The sequence below is a fragment of the Lampetra fluviatilis genome, chromosome 5 (genome assembly GCF_964198595.1).
Source record: "Lampetra fluviatilis chromosome 5, kcLamFluv1.1, whole genome shotgun sequence".
Taxonomy (NCBI): Eukaryota; Metazoa; Chordata; class Hyperoartia; order Petromyzontiformes; family Petromyzontidae; genus Lampetra; species Lampetra fluviatilis.
In genome coordinates, this window is record NC_136279.1 from 4,616,926 (window position 1) to 4,635,773 (window position 18,848).

General features: G+C 45.1%; 1 protein-coding gene across 1 annotated transcript in view; it reads right to left on the bottom strand.

The window, feature by feature from the left end:
- Positions 1-18,848, bottom strand: part of MDM2 (MDM2 proto-oncogene) — a 35,750-nt gene that overhangs the window by 6,746 nt on the left and 10,156 nt on the right. The window contains exons 2-10 of the mRNA XM_078856510.1: positions 17,955-18,019; positions 15,032-15,106; positions 12,855-12,988; positions 11,859-11,929; positions 8,970-9,040; positions 6,251-6,368; positions 5,203-5,393; positions 4,011-4,178; positions 1,448-1,525 (exon numbers count right to left, since the gene is read on the bottom strand). Of these exons, the coding sequence (XP_078712636.1) occupies positions 1,448-1,525; positions 4,011-4,178; positions 5,203-5,393; positions 6,251-6,368; positions 8,970-9,040; positions 11,859-11,929; positions 12,855-12,988; positions 15,032-15,106; positions 17,955-18,008 (960 nt within the window). The 5' untranslated portion in view covers positions 18,009-18,019. The remainder of the gene's footprint in view (positions 1-1,447; positions 1,526-4,010; positions 4,179-5,202; positions 5,394-6,250; positions 6,369-8,969; positions 9,041-11,858; positions 11,930-12,854; positions 12,989-15,031; positions 15,107-17,954; positions 18,020-18,848) is intronic.

Here is an 18,848-nt window from a genome sequence, read left to right on the forward strand (position 1 = left end):
GAGCAAAGTCTACGGTTATTTACATAGTTTGAGTCTAGTCCCGACTACCGTGTTGTGAGGGTTACTTGACCACGCTGGTCAGTGCGGGTTTAAGGGAAGTTGTGTATTTTATGCTAGTCATAATTTTGGGGCCGTAAGCCTGAAACACCCTCAGTTGTGGGGCAGAAAGGCAATGCTTGCTGTCGAGACTTTTTTCTTCCTCATCTGCCGAGATGAAATGCGTAGCACTTTGTTGAAAGCCAACAGCGCTCGCTGTACTAAATGTACCTGCAGAATGTGGAATTTCTCCCATTGAATACCAGTTGATATGAACACTGCCCCGATTGAGCACGCAAACTCTATTGGTCCGATTCATTTGCTGGTCAATGTTCCTCTCTGTTGAAAAAATTTGCGAGAACGTGCCTTCAGCTGCGTCTTCAACAATGGGCCAAACCACCCAGGCAATGTTTTGAATCATTACTTGCGCAAGCGACGACAAGGACATTCACCTGCAAATTTATCAAGTGTCAAAGAAAATGTTACACCACAAATGCTTTTTTTTCAGTGGGCACAACGGTTTCTAAACGGTTAAATTTAGATTTAAAGCTTTCGTGACTGCAAGGATTCATATTCTTGGTTCTTTCGGTAAAGTCACATAGAAGGTAAATAATTAAAGAATATGAAATATTATTAAATAAACTATATTTTTCCCTTATTTTATTATTTCCCTTCTACGTGACTTTACCAAAAGAACTAAGAATATAGGTTTCTAAACGGTGTGAAAAGATGTTCGTGGGGATATCTTTGAACTTACTTCTAAAACTAATCACCAATATGGCATTGTACGTGAGTGTTTCCCCAAGTTCAGTCCTCGCAGCCCCCTAGGGTGCAGCTTTCAGTGATCACCAACCGTCGGGTCCACGAATGAAGTGTGTGCAGCGGCTTAATTTGAAAGCAAATAGAAGAGATTGGTAATTATGGACGACAAAAGGGTGAAGACATAAATCGGGGTTTTCCTGCACGTAATTTTATGCTGGAAACAAAGTCAATGTCCAAGTGTCTCCAAGCTCAAGTAAGCGCTGGGTGATTTGTGTTTGAGCCAGTGGTGAAAATTCCAAAATCCAATGACATGGTCAGTCTCATCAAAATGACATCCACCTGTTTAAAATCAAGTGTCTATAAATTTAGGTAGTTTTCAGTAACGAACACTTTTAATAATTTGGCTTATAGTCATTTTAGTAAGGAATTAAGACAGTCTGCAGCTATGCAATATATGGATGGATTAAAAGACATCCTTCACCACGCTGGTCAGTGCGGGTTGGTACGGAGGAAGGCCAAGACATCACTCACCACCGATGTTGGCTGCCGCGAGGATTCGAACTCGGATCAACGGGTTCAATACGAAATGTACACAAACGCGCAGGTTTAACAGTTACGAACATACTAAAAGTAACACAAATATTGTTACCTCTTCTGGAAACTCTGCGTCCGATGACTCGTTATAGGAGGACTGGGAGTCAGAATAAATCACGGTCACGTCGTAAACCTTTGGGCGCACAAAGAAAGGCAAACAATAAAAGTGAAAACAGTACCCAGGCGATGCCGAGACTTGCCCAACTGTGCCGTTCTCCCCCCCCACTTTGGACACGTAAAACACAATAACCGACTTTTGTAAAGGGGGAAAAAAATAAAGCAAAACCACATGTACGCAAACACAAAGAAACCTGCAGCACGTGGCTGCAGTACTCCCACACATGGTCTGCCAGAGGCACAATCTCTTCCTGATTAAGTCTGAGTTTTCCTGCCACTCTCGTAAAAAAAAATACCAATTGCATTGAAACACCTAACATTATCTACACATCTTTATTCAAAGGTCAAAAGTTGATTTTGCTTTCTAAAGTCCAGCTCTCAAAGCCATACCCACACACAGGCATTAGCCCTACCGGAAACATGTTTAATAAAAAGGGGCCCTCTACTTTTTCAAGGTGGTTTATGTAAATTGTATTGTGTATGGTATCCACGAACGTTGGGATAGGAGTAGCTACTACTTAGAAAAACATTCATTTAAATTTCAACTTAGTTTCCTCCCAATATTATACCAATGCCCCATCAGTGTGGTATCATGAGAGATGAAGTCACTTTTCGAATATCTCACGGACCATCTGTGGCGAGTGATATCGGAAACCCATCCTGGGCAACCCCCCCTCCCCTCACTTTGGCAACACAGATACCAACAAGTGTGGTGAAGTTTAAAGTTGATTTTGTTTAACCAAGTGACAATTCAAAGAGACAAGGATAACCGCATTTGCAAGAGTGACCTGGAACACATTCGTCTGCCAGTAGGGTGTGTTGATTGCTGCTATGCGTGATCCCAACCCGGCAAAGTGCCGTGTAATTTTAAAACTTGTCAAATTTGGACCCTGAAGTAAAAACATTTTCGTGAGGTATGGTCAATGGACCGCCATGTAGGACATGACGTGGGGAAGCCCCCTCTTCAAATAGTGGATAGACCAAGGGTTGCAAAATATTGTTATATTACAAGGAAACGCAGTTCACTGTTCAAATTCAAGAGCAAAGAGGAGATAGTCATCGTAGCTGGTGGCCAAAGCCAATGGCGAAAAAACGACACGGTCCTATGGTTGGTTATTATCTTTGAAAAAAAACATAGTTCGCAATATTATTATTCAGGGTTACTCGGGCATGTTTTGGCGCTCACGACATGTTTTTTTTGTGAAAAAAGTGTCATGAGCTGCTAGGATTGCCGCAAAGCTGTTTACAAAATGAGCCGAGACTCCTTTCTGCTCACTGTCACCACCAAGCCCATACTTTGGGGAGGAGTGGGTGTGAGGGCACAATTGTTTGAAAAGAAACCATCAAAATTGTTCTCGCTGAACCAGTTCCAACAGTCTGGAACAAGAAAAAAAGTCTGTAAAAATAAAATCGAATGTGTTGACTTATTAGGTATCTTCATTAAATTCAGAAACGCATATCCCCTACTTTGTTTTATATGGAAAACAGAGACAACTCCAATTATTTGCATGGCCTCAGGAAAAAAAAACTGATGATACAGACTCAAACGGAGAGTACAAATAACCCCAATATTTGATGCCGTAAGCACATTGCGAAGAAACATCAGTGCAATGGTGTGTGACGGGAGGATTTTGACTTCAAGGGTAAAGTATATAATGCAGTAACAAAGCCAGAATTAATGTACAGGTCTGTATGAGCCTTCTGTCACTGCACAAAAAGCAAGGGAGAAGATTACGTGCTCCATAGAAACGAGGATGATGAGACGGATCTCAGAGATTACCATATTGAATCGGATCAGAAATTAAGAGACATGGAATAAGGGAAGAGTGCTGGTTGCCCGTCTCAAACGAGATGAAAGAAAAGTCAACTCAGATAGTGGCTCTAGATGTGAAGCTTTCGAGACTGCAAGGATTCATACTCTTAGGTTTTTTCGGTTTAACGACTAGGTTAAGGCCATCAACTCACTTCACTTGAGTACCTGGTTTGATTTACAAGCGACTGCCTGGATTCAAACCCAGGATTCTCAACGGTGTCAGCTTAGCACTCAAGATTTGTGAGCCACCCGGCCCACCACCAAGTTTATCATACAGACCCAACACAAACTCAAGGCTTCAACACTAACACACAGCCTCAACACTAACCTCACAACCTCAACACAAACCCACAGTCTCAACACTAACCCACAGTCTCAACACTAACCCACAGTTTCAACACTAACCCCACAGCATCAACACTAACCCAGTCTCAACACTAACCCCACAGTCTCAACACTAACCCACAGTTTCAACACTAACCCCACAGCATCAACACTAACCCACAGTTTCAACACTAACCCCAGTTTCAACACTAACCTCACAGCATCAACACTAACCCCACAGCCTCAACACTAACCCACGGATTCAATACTAACCCACAGCCTCAACACTAACCCACAGCCTCAACACCGACCCACATTTTTGCTTTCGTGTGATATGATGGACGTTTGTGAATCGACGCGAGACCTCATCGTCAGACGAGTGCTCCCCGCTCTCGCCGTCCTCGCCCTCCCCGTCGTAGTCCTCGCTGTGGATGGACTCCACCTCGAACTCCACGCTGAACTGGTCCGAGTTGGACTCATCCAGGAACCACAGGTCATCGCTCGAGTCCGTGACCACGGCCGTCTCATAGCCCTGGGCACAGCAAAGGATGACGGAACAGAAACCATATGTAGACAATGTTGCTTGCGCAAACGAATGTAAAGATACTCCCTTAAGAAAAGAGATCATTTGTACTGCTTCCCAACCAAGACTGAGGACATTAGCTCGGCCTGTCGCTCTTGTCTCGTAGGGGGTCACGATGATTATCTTAAAGATGATCCAATATAAGTTTATTTTTGTTCATATTTACGCTGCCTTATATATATAAAAAACACAGACAAATGAATGAAAGCGATTCCCAAAACTTGGTAACGCAAACAGAAATAAAAAAAGCACTTTCAGCCAAGGTGATGACATCACATACCACGTGCGTGTTTCTCTTCCCCGTGACGTCATGCGCCGTGTGACATCTCGTGCAACTCGGAATGTAACATTATCTTGGCTAATTATATACTTCCGAGGGTAAAAACACATTTGAAGCGTTATGAAAACCATGCAGAGGCAAGTGTTTTTGTTTCATAATTCAAAGTGCTGTTTAATGATGCATATAGTTGACTTATTTATCTACTATATTAACCCATAATACTTAGATCTGTCCTGTGTGAACTCATCTTATAAATGGCCACAACTCTCAGTTCCACTCATTGCGAGCATCAATTTGCGCTAACCGCTACACTACCGCTTTCCATACTACTAAACAAAGACAAAGATCCCCCGTATAGCCTTAACAGACTGTAGGGACAAGTGCTGTTAGCGAGCACCTATAAAGGCCGGCACGGCACATGAGGGGGTGGGTGGCCAACACCACGCCTAGCCGCCTTTGTCTCCCTAGTGGCGAAGTTTTTACATATCGTACCAGGTACTCATTTGAGGCTGAGTCGACCTAGGGGAGGCCCAGGACCGGTTCAAATTAATTATCACTGGTGTTGGACGTGAGCGGGAATCGAACTCGGGTCGCCAGGTTCGTAGCACAGCGCGCTAACCGCCGCTACACTACCACTTCCCACATACGACTAAACTCACTCGCGCGCACACACACACGTGTGCGAGTGCGTACCCGTCGGCTACAGATGTCGGTGGACGAGGCGGTGCTGACACGGTCGAGCGTGTGTGGCAGGGAGCGCAGGAACCACCAGGGCACGCCCTGGTCATCATCGTTCCAGCACGGCGGCGCGGGGCTGGGCGCGCGCGGACGCTTCGCTCCGCTATCCTCCTCCTCCGGGGAGCCCGCTGCCACAACTCCGCTGCCTGCAACCCCCGTCCACCCGCACAGCGACAGCAGCAGCTTCACCCCACGCTCAATGCGTCAGGGTCAAAGGCAACGATGCGTACGACGAGGACAGTACACTGGACCAGTGGCGCAGCAGTGTTGACATGGGCATGGGTGCAATAATTTAAGTAGGGTCCTCTGTCCGCCTCGGCCCTTTCGGCTTGTGGGCCACGGTGCAGGTGTACCGCCTGCACACTTCATCGCTATGCCGCCGCACATTACTCTGCCCTCTACCCAAGTGCACATCATATAACCGCAAGGTCTGCTGTAAGAGGGGCCGAGACACATCCAGTTCAACCTATCATTCCTGCGGGTACGATAAAACTAGCACCACCTCGTGGGAATTCAACAGTGGTCATCCGAGAAAGAGTGATCTTCCTATGGGAAGCCTTCCACTGTCGTGAAAAAGTGCAATCCACACCAGCAAACCGGGGCTCCCAAGAAGGGAGACGAGTGCGACACCATTGCTCACTCGATCAGGGAGACAGTGACTCATAAAAATAACACATTTATTTTATCCAGGATAGTGTCAGAGTACCAGGACTATATTTCAGGAGGGGCTTGCATTGAGCCAGATAACCGATTTGTTTAAAATGAGTTATGTTTTACATGTGGGAGAAAGCCAGCTGTACCCAGACAAAATCCATCATACATAATACTCAGAGTCTGCACAAAGTTTCACCCCACCCAATTGCTCTACAACATCTCACAAACCTCTTGTCACATATCCACCAACCCTGGCCTTTCTTTAAAGTGCGAGATCACATGCGCACACTGCCGCCACCGCCACACCCAGGCTAGCCGAGCAGCATGAGCCGCTGAGCGAGTGCCATACCACACTCCGAGTCTCTCCTGCGCTTCGCTGCAACAGTTGTGGCCCCTGTCATGGGGGTGGAGGTGGAACCCCCATGAGGAGGATCGCCCTGCCTTACCGAGTCCACCACCAGTGCCACCTGGAGACAAGAAACAGAAACAACAAAAACACATTTTACGACTGTTCGAATCAAGTTATGTGCATACCACAAACCGCCATGCATTTCACAAGTGGCGAGATTTTAACTCCCTCGCCTGGTGTGCAGGAGGTCGTGGATTCAATCTCGACCCTAACGCCTGTTGTATATTTGGACTTTGCACGTCCTCCTCATGGTTGGGTGGATTTTTCTCCGGGTGCTCCGGTGTTTCCCTCAATGTATATGAACATGCTTTTAGAGTATTTGGCTGCAATACATTTTCACATAAGCCACTTTGTCGAGCTATCATTTGTGGTCAAGTCACTTCTGAAAGAGCGCTATATAGCTGTGGGCCTTACCTGGTAAAAAAAAAATAGTTTAGTTTTTAAATAGTTCGGTTAAAATGTATAATACTTTGCTGGAAGTTGTCTTCCGACCATTCCCTTCGTCATCATCATCATCATTGGCCACTTTCTATTGAACGTTGGATGAACGTCTCCACATACCATCACCATTCCTGATGGTCTTGCGATGTCACAATCCCCGTGTCGCTTCTTGCGTATGAGCTGATCTCAACGCTCCATCTCCAAGGTGGTCGCGTCCTCTCGGGTGTGTTTTCTCATTTGACTGCCATTCTGTCACCAGCCTCGTCCATCGGCCATGATCCCCTTCTAGTGACGTGTCCTGCCTGAGCCCATTTACGCTTATTAACAGTCAATATCACGTCTCATGATGGGTGGTGCTGTGGTTAGAGCACTCAACGCAAAAGTAAGCCTGTGCTGAAATTCTGATAGGGGGTTGATGCGCACAATCGGCCTTCAGGGGTTCATTAAATGAGTACCATTTGTGGAAAGGCAACAATGGTTGGTCAATGCTATAGCAATGTGCAATTCCTGGTCAAGGGTCACCAAATCGAGATGGGCACTGCCTAGTAGTACATGGTGACAATGTGAGGCCTTCCTACACATTAAATGCTCCACGTGGCAGATATAATCATTGAGTATTTGCATGCTTACATGAGTGTCAAGCTATGCTCATCTCCATTGGCGGTCTTGGGCCCATGATAGAAACTTGACATTGCCATAGTTCATCTGTTAGCCGTGCCTCAATTACATCCCAGTGGTATTCAGTTGATCTACTCCACGACTAATGGGTTCAGTTGATCCATGCTACATTTAGAGTCCATTGTCAATCCAGTGCTGGATGAAGGCCTTCCCCCCACCATGTCAGTCATTGCGATGGGTTGACCATACTTCACCATGCTGGTCAGTACGGGTTAGTGAAATGGGAGGGGGGGGGGCTCTGGACTGGTTTGGATATCACTCGCCACTGACGTTAGATGTGGCCAGGATCAAACTCTGGTAGTCTGGCTCATAGTCCAGTGCACTAACCACTGCGGCACCACTAAATGATACTCACAGCATAGGTACATTTGAAGTCAACTACAAATGTTGGTTATCATTCAAAATGCATCATTGAAAAAACTATGCTGTAGTTTGACCAGCTCATGTATACACTTCTTAAATTATATTTATAGAGCGCCTTAGCAGAGACAGCTGCAGGCATGGAACCAGCAAAGAGTTGTGCACATTGCGGTGTTACTTTAGGCAAAGCCATCGCATAAGGTGCGACACGGAGCTATGTTCCCATGCATACTCCACTTAATTGTGTGGCACCAACGTGGGTCCAAGAACTATGCGCACAAACACAATTGAATGAACTTGCACATGTTTGGGCAGAAGCTTTTACACCAATTAAGCGGAATGAAAAACTTTTTTTTCCTCAACAAAAATAATTCTTTAGAAATTTACAGACCAAAAATGGCCGTCGGCGAAACAATCTGGCGGATGTCTGGTGGTTTGTTTTGTGACAAAATCGAAGTCAATTGTCCCCAGTTTTACAAAAGAGAAAACGCATTTTTTTCCACCCCTCAGAAACGTTGACAAAATGACAAGAGCCCATTTTAAGACTACGGGCAAGCTCCTCACAGAGGATGGAGGCTGACGGGCGCCCTGTTGTTCCCTCTGTGGGCAAGCCGACTACGGTGCAGGACACAACACGCAGACACACGCCGCCGTCTCACGCAAGCACACACACACACTCACGCACGCAGCCTCCACGTGGCGTTGCCTTAGGGCATGGGTGGGGACAACCCTTTTCCTTATTGAGGGCCGAATAAAAACTTTCAAATACCTTTGGCAGCGCTCAAGACATTAATACGCATTTCAGTCACTTGTGTGACTGCAAGAGGTTCTTGTAGCGAAAGAAGTGCCTTGAGCAGGCTGACATTCTAAATCCAGCTTTGCCGAGTGAAAAGCATTCCCCTCTCGCACCCGATTAGTGCGGCTTCCAAGTGGGAGACCTCACGTGGCTGCAGGCCGTACGATACGAGGTCGTAGCGAGCCAAATGTTACCCCACCCCTCGCCCACAGTCTACACGTGCTGGAGAACACGCATGTCTATTAGCTCGACGGAGCAACACACAGAAGCGGGTGAATTCTTTGCATCGTGTGGGCCACCGATTCCCACGCTCGCACCAACCGCACGCAACGAGCGCACGCACACGAGTGCTCCAATGTGCTCGTACGCCACGCCTCAATTTACCTGCTTGTTGTCCCCGTCGGCTGCCGCTAACGAGCTTTCCTTCACGGCTCCGTCGCCCACTCCCGTGTGATCTGCATGCCGCAAAACGACACGCACCAACACATTAGCACCGCGACAGCTAGCCGTCGTCGCTCCGGGCGCCTTGTGCTGTCTGACAGGTGGCCATTTTGGTTTATTAAAGCAATGCCGAAAATGATTGAATTATTTGAATTACAGGCCAACAGCGAGTGGGAGAAAATTCATCAAACGTGACGATGACGACAACTGCTGTGCAACCACGACCGAAGAGGCACTACGATGAAATTAGCGAGTCTGAATGAAGATGCGGACTGACAATTTTTGTAATGTTAATAAGACAGCAATGCACTGTGGAAGACCACACAAATGGTAATTTGCTGTTCAGTCAAACCCTGGCTAGCCAGACTAATAGCGGCGAGGGCTGGTATGGCGAGCTGACAAGCCCAGCGAGCCACAGTTTCAATTCTTGTAAAAGGACAATACGCTTGTGTATTTGCAGATTCCATGTGTTGCATATTACTACACACCATGTGTGTGGGTAATAGTTACGTACATTAGTGTTTGAAGTGTGCGTCAGTGAAGACAAAAGAAAGTACTTACGGTCTCGGCACGCTGTACAGTGCTCTAGTTTTTGTGCCCATTAGTCCACGGGTACCCAGCTCCCCCTACCCCACCAACACCCATCCCCCCTCAACCCCTCCCCCGCTCCGTGATAGCCCCTTCTCCCCATCACAAACGTATTGCAATCAGTAAAGAACACACTTTGCATTTAATACACATTAACTTTTATAGTGCATTTTGTTACGCAGTATATATTACATAGGATATTATTAAAAATATAGAAATTGTAAATAAATTATTATTATAAAAAAAATCTGTATAGATTTTTCCATTTAATTCGTAATCGACGTTATTTTGAATGAGCTGACCTAATCAGGCTAAGTGCAAAACCTGGCTAGCAAACGACCAGCTAGCCAGGGTTTTACTGTATATGTCTATGAAAAAATGTAGTGACTTCATGAATTTGGTGACCTAAAAACAACATTCAACAACTCAGCGGACTACATTTTGATTGCTTCAGCCGACTAGACTCAAAGAGAATGGCTAAATGAAATCCAGTCTAAGACTAGATAAAAATTCCAGAGGTTCTCGTCCACGAGACGAAGACAACGATGATCAACGCTAACTGAATTAACACTGCATCTTATCTGACAAAAAAAGCAATGGGGACGGTCAATTGGACTGTTTGTTTGCTGCTATAGCAGCGCCAGGTATAATCAGCAGTGTGTGTACCTCTAAGGCCAGTCCACACGCAGGAATATTGACAGAGACTACAAACTGACTCCAACAAGACCGTTGCTGCTCTTTGATGTGTAACAAGCATGTGATTTAATAAGCATCTCTGCTTCGCCAAACAAGCAAGCAGCTTTGCCTTCATTCTGCTGTCACTACCCCATTCAGTTGAGCCGTTTGCCACCGAGACAGCAGCTGCTGACCACGGGGACAGGCGTGGTGGTACACGCCTTTAATGCAGCGCTTTGAAGGCGAAGTTGGTGGTTCACAAAACGATAATCGTGCTCTGCAAGACTCCCAACCTGCTTAGGCTATGAGGCGGGCCAGATGGTAGGGAACCAACTGGGTTGATGACCCATCTGAACAGACCTTTGAGTTTCCTTCCCTTATTCTTGGTTGTTTCGGTAAAGTCATGTAGAAGGGAAATAATAAAATAATAAAATTATCACGACGTTCCAATTGCAACACAAGCAATCATCATCAGGTGTGAAAACCATTGTTTTATTATTTCCCTTCTACGTGCTTTTACCGAAAGAACCCAGAATATGAATCCCTGCAGTCACGAAAGCTTTAAATCGAAATTTCTTTCCCTTGTACATGCGTGTTTTTTTTCTGGGTACTTACATTTCCTCCTCAGTGCAAAATAATATCCCAAGGGCATTACCTCCTGAAATAGGTATTATTATTATTGTGATAAATGCAGATAAAATAAAACCTCGGTTCAGATGCGCTTATAAGGAGAGCCCTGGCCCAACAAACTGATGTCTGGCTAACCGTTAAAATTATTAATATAACATTAATACATCTGTCATGAAAACTCTAACTAGCGTAAAAAAACATACAATAAAAATGAGTTTGAATACAATTACTCCACCCTAAACACTGAGATACACAGTACATAAGTCAAAAACAGAGGATATGTTGGGTGTAAACACTCCAATCACATGAAGCATTGTTTTAAAAAAATCGTATTTTCCATTTTTCCAAAACCATTTTGCAATGATCTACTTAAACAGAAAAGGCTTACTGACTTTCATCAGTAGTCTTAGCCGCTGTCCATCAAAACAATGCCTTCTCTCTTAATCCTTCATCAATAACTGTGTAATGGGGAAATAAATGGGTATAATTGGGGGTGGATTTATTTTTTCTCCTTTGCTGCTCTTACTATCTTGTAATGACCTCACCCCCCTCTCTGCTCTCTGTACATCCGACAGCACCGAGACTTTATTAAGTCCAGAACCAAAGATCCATCTGTTCTTTGCTGCCAATGAGCGATTACGGAAAAAACGTAAACTTCCTCCGCTAGACGCATCAACCGTGATCATGTCTCTTTGTTAATATATAATGTGGCAATTGTGGATGCTTCTTTTGCACATAAACCCCCCCGTGTCCTCACGTCAATTACCACTGACCCCCGTCGACTCGTAACAATCAATGGCGGCTAGAATTGTGTCATTGTCTCTTTGGCGGGCACAGTACTACCAAGCGTCACGCGCTGCCACGTCCCTTAGGCAGAACAGGAAGGGCGCGAGATGGTGAGGCCCGGCACAGGGCAACAGTGACGAGTGAGGAGCCCACCTTTGCGTTTGTCAGTCGCGGCTATAGAGAGTGCCTTTGCCAGGAGTGCACCCACCGATCCGCTGGAAGAGCTGCAGACAAGAGGAAAGATCTTTGATATAACGCCGGAGTTGAGAGGCGCACGACCCAACAACACAAGCGCACGAGGCGGCCGGGGGGCTCCTGCTTGTCGCGCAGGGGGCTCATTCATGACGGACGACGTGTCAGAGCCATGGAGTCAGCACCACCGCTGAGATCCGGGGTGTTGCAATCCAGGCTCCCGGTTGGTCCAGTGTTTACACGGGATTCTCAAGTGTAGCGAGTGGATGGTCTCAACCTGGTCACCAATGACCGCAAGCAAAAATCATCATGTTACATTTGATTCTTCACCGTTTGCAACTCCAACCGAGGGTTAATGTGCATGTTCGTCCGATAGTCAATAATTGAATGCAAGCTACTGAACAACCATTTCACGCACATGCTGGTTTATATATTAAACCGATTAGAACACTTTCTGTAAACGATGAGAGTTTATTTTGTTTATCCAGGTGAGAACTCAATAGTCCGGGAATAGTTTCATATGCAATGGTGACCTGGGTAACCAAGCTGACAAAACCAAATCAAATAATGCGAAATACAGCAATCAAATAGAAATCAGAGAAGAAACTGTTCATTAATACACTCTTTGTAGTATGTTGGCTCAGCCAAATTTTGAAACTGATCATAGTACAATTACAATTAAGTTACGGAATTGTTTTACAGGATATGTGTGAAATTAACATTTTTAATTAGCACAAGCTGTAGCACAAACAATATTCACAATGCAAAGGTAGATTTTATACAGCAAATTGGAAAGGTTGTGACCATTAGATCAGTTCTCCCATCACGCCTTGCACATCATGTGACAGGACCGATCCAGTGGTCACAACAGTGCCCTTTGGCGTCTATCGTTCATCTGTTGTACATATTATTGTAACCCTTGGGTTGCAAACTCCTTGACACGGCGGTCTTTCTCACCTTGGCTCTTTGAGGGAGAAGCTCTCCACGCCGAACACCTCCCCCAGAGGGTCACCCTTGCAGTGCACGATGTGCTGCCTCTGCTTGTCGTAGAGTTGCTTCGTCTTGATGTACTGGCCAAGGTGATGGATGACCTGCGCAGGATACCTCCGTCAACTGAGAAGCCTCCTCCAAGATGGGTTCACTCTCTCAATATAGTAGACCATAGTCACCATGCCAGTGCACCAAGCGAGCAGTGCTGACGACAGTCTAGGTTAGAGCTCTGAAGTGTCTTGTCTCTGCTCTTCGATTGTCAAAAGTGCCTCCCCGCTCAAACAGGTATGGGGTGATGCTCAACTCTGCTGAATTGCCAGTGGTGTGAATTCCCCATGTATATGGCAGGGGTGTTTTTTTTATATATAGATCGACGACTTTGATTTCCCACGAAGTAATAGATTGTGATGGAGCACTGAGGCACTGATGTACTAAGAGGCCCTGAGAGCCTGGCTGGCGAGCTTCTCAGCAAGCTCACAACGGCCGAGTCATGACAACAGAGCCACAAATGCTGAGATCTGGGTTCAGGCCATTGGGCAGGGTGTGTCTCTGACTCTCAAGGGACTTATAATGACCATGTCTGAGCATGCAGTCTATAACCATGGGTTACAATCTGAGTTCCAGCCACCCGTGATTAAAACAGTTTGTTAATGGCTTCTCAAAATACCATAAAGCAATTTTTAAAACTTAATTCAGCCTAACCCATATCTGCAGACTAAAACTTGTAAATGTGTTTTATGATTGACTTGCGGCAAACCACTTTACAGGGCACGAAAGAAGGTGCCTTGCCAAGTGTTGGGTCAAACAGACACACTGCATTGAAGTGACTCCAGAAATAATGCTGTGCATCATCATCTTCCAGGGCTGTTGCCAGACATCACAGGGCTGTGATAATTCGTGAATGTTTTTTTGTGACTCATGACAGGCCTCCGTCACGACTAGCTAACTCCCATCATCAGAACTACACACGTAGCTGTCCCGCTGAAACACGGAACATTCATCTTCCTCTTTATTTTCTTGCACGGCTTGGCTTTACAACTCCCTACATCTGTCTTGCAAGCCTCATTTTCTATCTAATTTAAGGCCCTTTACAAAGACAGAACTTAACTAGATTAAGGCCTCTACCGCACCATTCCAGTCGTGGTGTTTGTGCGACCATACTTGGCCACACTGGTGATGAGGAGTGGGGTGGGCGCAAAGCCAGCCAAGATATGTCATTCGCCATTGATGTTAGCTATTGCCCGGGACACGAACCGAGGTTGCAGAGTTCAGGGCACAGTCAACAAACCGCTGTACTAACACACATCCTCATATAAGCTGACTCAAAATCTTTGTCTAAAACCTAGTTTCTTTGATGAACACCACTTTGCGATATAGGCCTTAGCACTTTTGTTTGACAAGTATTATAATAAAATGCCAATTTGCCAAATAATTGCTCATAAATATCTTTGAAAATGTAATAAAACAAAAAGCGGAAATACGAGTAGATTTGAGTAATGAAAACTATCTAAAATTTGTGGGCCAACAAAATGCAACGATATAAGGTTTTTTCAAATAATAAAACTTACTTTTTCTTACCAAATTGTTGTTATACTTTTGTATGTTCATTTGCAAAACGATAGACATCGCTTGATTTTGTAAAACCATGTACATGGCTTCTGGGGGTCACCAAATAGATGCCATTTGTATTTCCCAAAAAGTGTGTTGGATAATAAGTGGTGCTGTTCGTGATGGATTGCACCTTCTCCGCAGTCACAATTAGGCAACTCCTTTAATGGAGGAGGGGAGGGAGGAGCAGCACTTCCCATTTTGTTGTTCCACTCGGTTAAAAGCCGGTGTCGCTGTGAATAGGCGAGGTCAATGAAACAGCTATTCCTTCGTGAGAAGTCAACAACAGCAACGCTGCCCACGAAGATGAGTTGGGCCTCAATACTCGTCTGAACGGGGAAGACACTTTTGGCTCGACTAGGGCATTGAAATTTGACAGCGAGTTCTCAAACGAGTGGCAAACATCGCAGTGTTCGTCACCGTGTGATTTTTTTTTCGTTTTAGCAGAATCGGCAAGGTTTTCGGCAATGCCAGGCAAGCGGCGGCAAACCGCGCATGCCTCGGGACAGGCGTTGTCGCGAGTGTTCGCATTTCACCTGCTGCACCGTGAACGTGTCGCTTTTCGCACCAACAGACTGCAAGAGACGCAGTAGTAGAGGCACAGGCCTTACCTGCAGAACAGACAAGACACAATCATTACGTTACGCTCGTATTCAAATCACCCTCAAAGCAATCATGCGCAAATCATAATTATGCAGATTTTTTGGCTTGCTGGATTGTTACAAAAGAGACACTCACACCAAAAACACCCATCTCCGATGAGCACGGTGCAAAAGAAGTTCAACATACATACACACGTGCGCAGACATACAAAGCAAAGGGACACACACAGCAAACACACAGACATGAGGCATTACAATTTGGCAACCCCCTCAATGCACGCATGATGTGCAAAGCTTAGGTTTATTTTACTGTTGTCTGCAAGTGGAGTGTCACATGCAAGCCTCAACATGCCCGGCGGGGCTCTCATAGACAGAGCCAGCTGTTCTATCCCTAAGACCAATTCCACCGCCTGCAGCCAGTCTTCCTCTCCTACCAGAGACACAGAACACGTGCTGTCTAGCATCACATATCTACACTGCGCTCTGTAAGCTAGCCGAGCAACATGCGAGTGGTGCACAAATTCCTCATTTCCACGCCACAATGAACACATTTTAACCAGACTGTTCCCAGGCCATTCTTGTGCTGCTCAGACCTCATGATATTCAAAGCAGGCCCATAACATCATAAACATTCCAGAACCACGATAATACCTACTACCTGGGCCGACCTACCATTAAGCGGCCACCAAATACAATGGGACAATGACACCGAAATTAACTTCAAATCTTGATTTTAATTACACAGCCTAACTAAACCAATTTACATCCCCCCCCACCCCTTGATGCGTCAGCCGCATCAAGCAACCTTCGTGCAACAAAGCGCTGCTTTTTTCGCTCAGGCGGTGAACACAAAGTGCAGTAGAGTGCGAGTCTTGTAAAGTCCTCAGAAACTGATCAGAGACTCAACAGTGGAATGAGCACTAACCTAGGCAAGGTCACAAAGACATTTTGCATGTGCGCATGCCCGAGCTGACAATAACCTACGTGACACGTTGTTGAGATGCAAGATCGTTGATTGGTACAACACTTGAGCGATGCCAACCCTTTGTGTCGACTTTACAATCGATAAAAGCCTGGATTTATAGTCGCAATCAACTCGCTGGACTCGATCGTAAAATAAATATTGCGGTCAAGGAAACTTCCACTTTCATCTTCCGCTTTTAACATCCACCACCCCTCACCCCCTACCATCTCAACGAGAGTGGTAATCCCAACCCCTCCCCCTTTACCAACGCATGAACCGAGCTAGGAGATTAACACCTTCAACCTTAGGTGACTCTTCAAGTCGTGGGAAACCTAAGGACATTGGACATAGAAACAACAAGGACAGAGTCCAACAAACATCACAACAAATTTTGGATACAAGACGTTTTAAAGCCTCCCTCGCAGATGTTTGACAGTGATCATCAAGCAATGGTCTGATGATATTCATACATACATTCCAGCAAGAGTCCAGTGAATGATGTCACAGTGATTGATCACAGTGGGGTTCTGCCTGTACCTAAATAATTAAAAGTGGCCAGAGCAGGATGTGTTTTTAATGTGGTTTCTCTAATATGCGATGTGCTGGGAGAAAACCCACACACACGCATGGTACGTACCATGGAAAATACAATAATATTGCATGCAAATGCGAGACACAGAGTACAGGTTGCATGGAAATGCCGAAACATTTTCACTCAATTTGCCAAGTCGACTTAATCTGTCAGCTGACAAGCCATAAACAGAGACAGGGGCATTATGGGTAGTCCACAGCATGGAACTGCCAGTGTTAGGGAAGGTAACACCGCAGCTCAGAAGAAGCGCGTGAAAATTGCTTAAACAAAATAGGAATGACGGTATTGCTGGAGTTTGTAAAGCATGTTAAAGCAAAAAGGTAGATATCAGTCTTTGAATAAATATTCTCAACAACAAAAAGCCTCAAGATTGGACAAAAAACCACTTGTTATTGGGTAGACCAGTAGCGTAGAGGTTAGCATAATTCTATATGAACTCGCCGCCGTGAATTCAATGCCTAGCCATACTAATATCAGTGGCGAGTGACATCTGAACTGGCTCTGGATGTCCCCACCCATTATCTACTTGCACGCCCGGAAAGCAAGGGGTGGCCTTTATCTAATAGTGGATTGACAAAGTGCTGTTGAACTATCATTATTATTGATCAATACCAAGGATTTCCCAATATCTTATGACACCAGATACAACCTTCCTTCCCCTCTCAGTGTCTCCTTTCGTCCCAGAATAGCCAGGCAATTGGAATGCATTGGTAAATTTGGCATAGCTGATATAATCTACTATAAATATACATCAGCAGGCAGACACACACAGAGAAGTCACATGTACACAACAAATGACGAAAGACGACCCAGTTACTTAACAACCCAGCCTTGAAGCGCACGCAACAAATCTATTTGCAGCACTAGCATAGAATGCTTGTAATCACTGTCTTACTGTTCGTGACAAACATTTATCTCATGCATGAGGCTTACCCTTAATGCTGAAAGCTCACAAAAAGCACATTTCAATCGTGGGAAAACTGCAGGTAAACCAGCAAGCAAACACTGTATACAATGTACAAGGATCAAGTCTTTATTAATATAGACAATCTAAACTGGAAAGTCTAGGCTATTAAGTCCTGACACGTGAAGACAGCATACAATCCACTTACTGCAGTGGAAACATCTCCAGCTGTTGTTCCTCAACTAGATTCTATAACGTGTGGCACCTGGCTGTGTTCACAACATGCGACTTACCTAATAACCCACTCAAACCCGAAACAACAACACTCAGCCTTAAGCAATTTTCTCAAAACACATTGTAAACACATGGCGAGATGAAAGCAATACCAAACACTTACCAGATCTTCCTTACGAACTCCTGAAGAAGAAGAGGCGGAGGGGCTGGCACTCATTATGATTACAACTGCAGAGACACACGGAGACAGGGACATGTCGGTTAGCCTTAGACACAGTGATGATCGAGCATGATAATGACCACCAATTAAGGGTGGTATTGTTTGGCATCATGGTCCGGAACTGAACTTGGCTTTTAGAGACTGTAGCACGGTGAAATAACCAACGCAACGCAATTTATTTATTAAAGTAGCAACGTTACACACAAAAAGAAGACACGATAATTATAACAGTAGAAAAGATTACAAATATATGTATGTTGTCTAGGATCAATTAAAGCATTTTGGATTGGGGATTGTTCCAGATATTCTGATCGATTAAACGACATTTATTCCAAATTGACAATTTTCTAGTTTTCCAAGACCATAAATACTAAACTTTTTTTTACCAGGAAAGGCCCCCTGAGCTACATAGCTTTTTCAGAAGCGACCTGGCCACAAATGATAGCTGAACGAAGTGATTGATTTCGTGAAAATTCATAGCAGCCGGAGGACTCAGAAAAAAATCCACGCAACCACGGGGAGAACATGCAAACTCCAAATATACAAACGCCATAGTCGGGATCGAACCACGACCCCCTGCATACCAAGTGAGGTAGTTAACATCTCACCACCGTGTTTCAACAAAGAGTCCGGCTTCAGGCCTCACAGAGTGCTTTCAACTGAAGAGGTGAGATTAGTGCCATAAATACTGTTTAAAAAGTCCATGGTACCCCAATAAAGTTTTACTATGTCCAGGCATAACCAGAAGGCATGAAGGTAGGACTGAACCATGCCCGGAGAGCATCTAGGTAATGTAGGAGCCATGTATGAACTTAATCTGGATCAACCTTAGTAGCA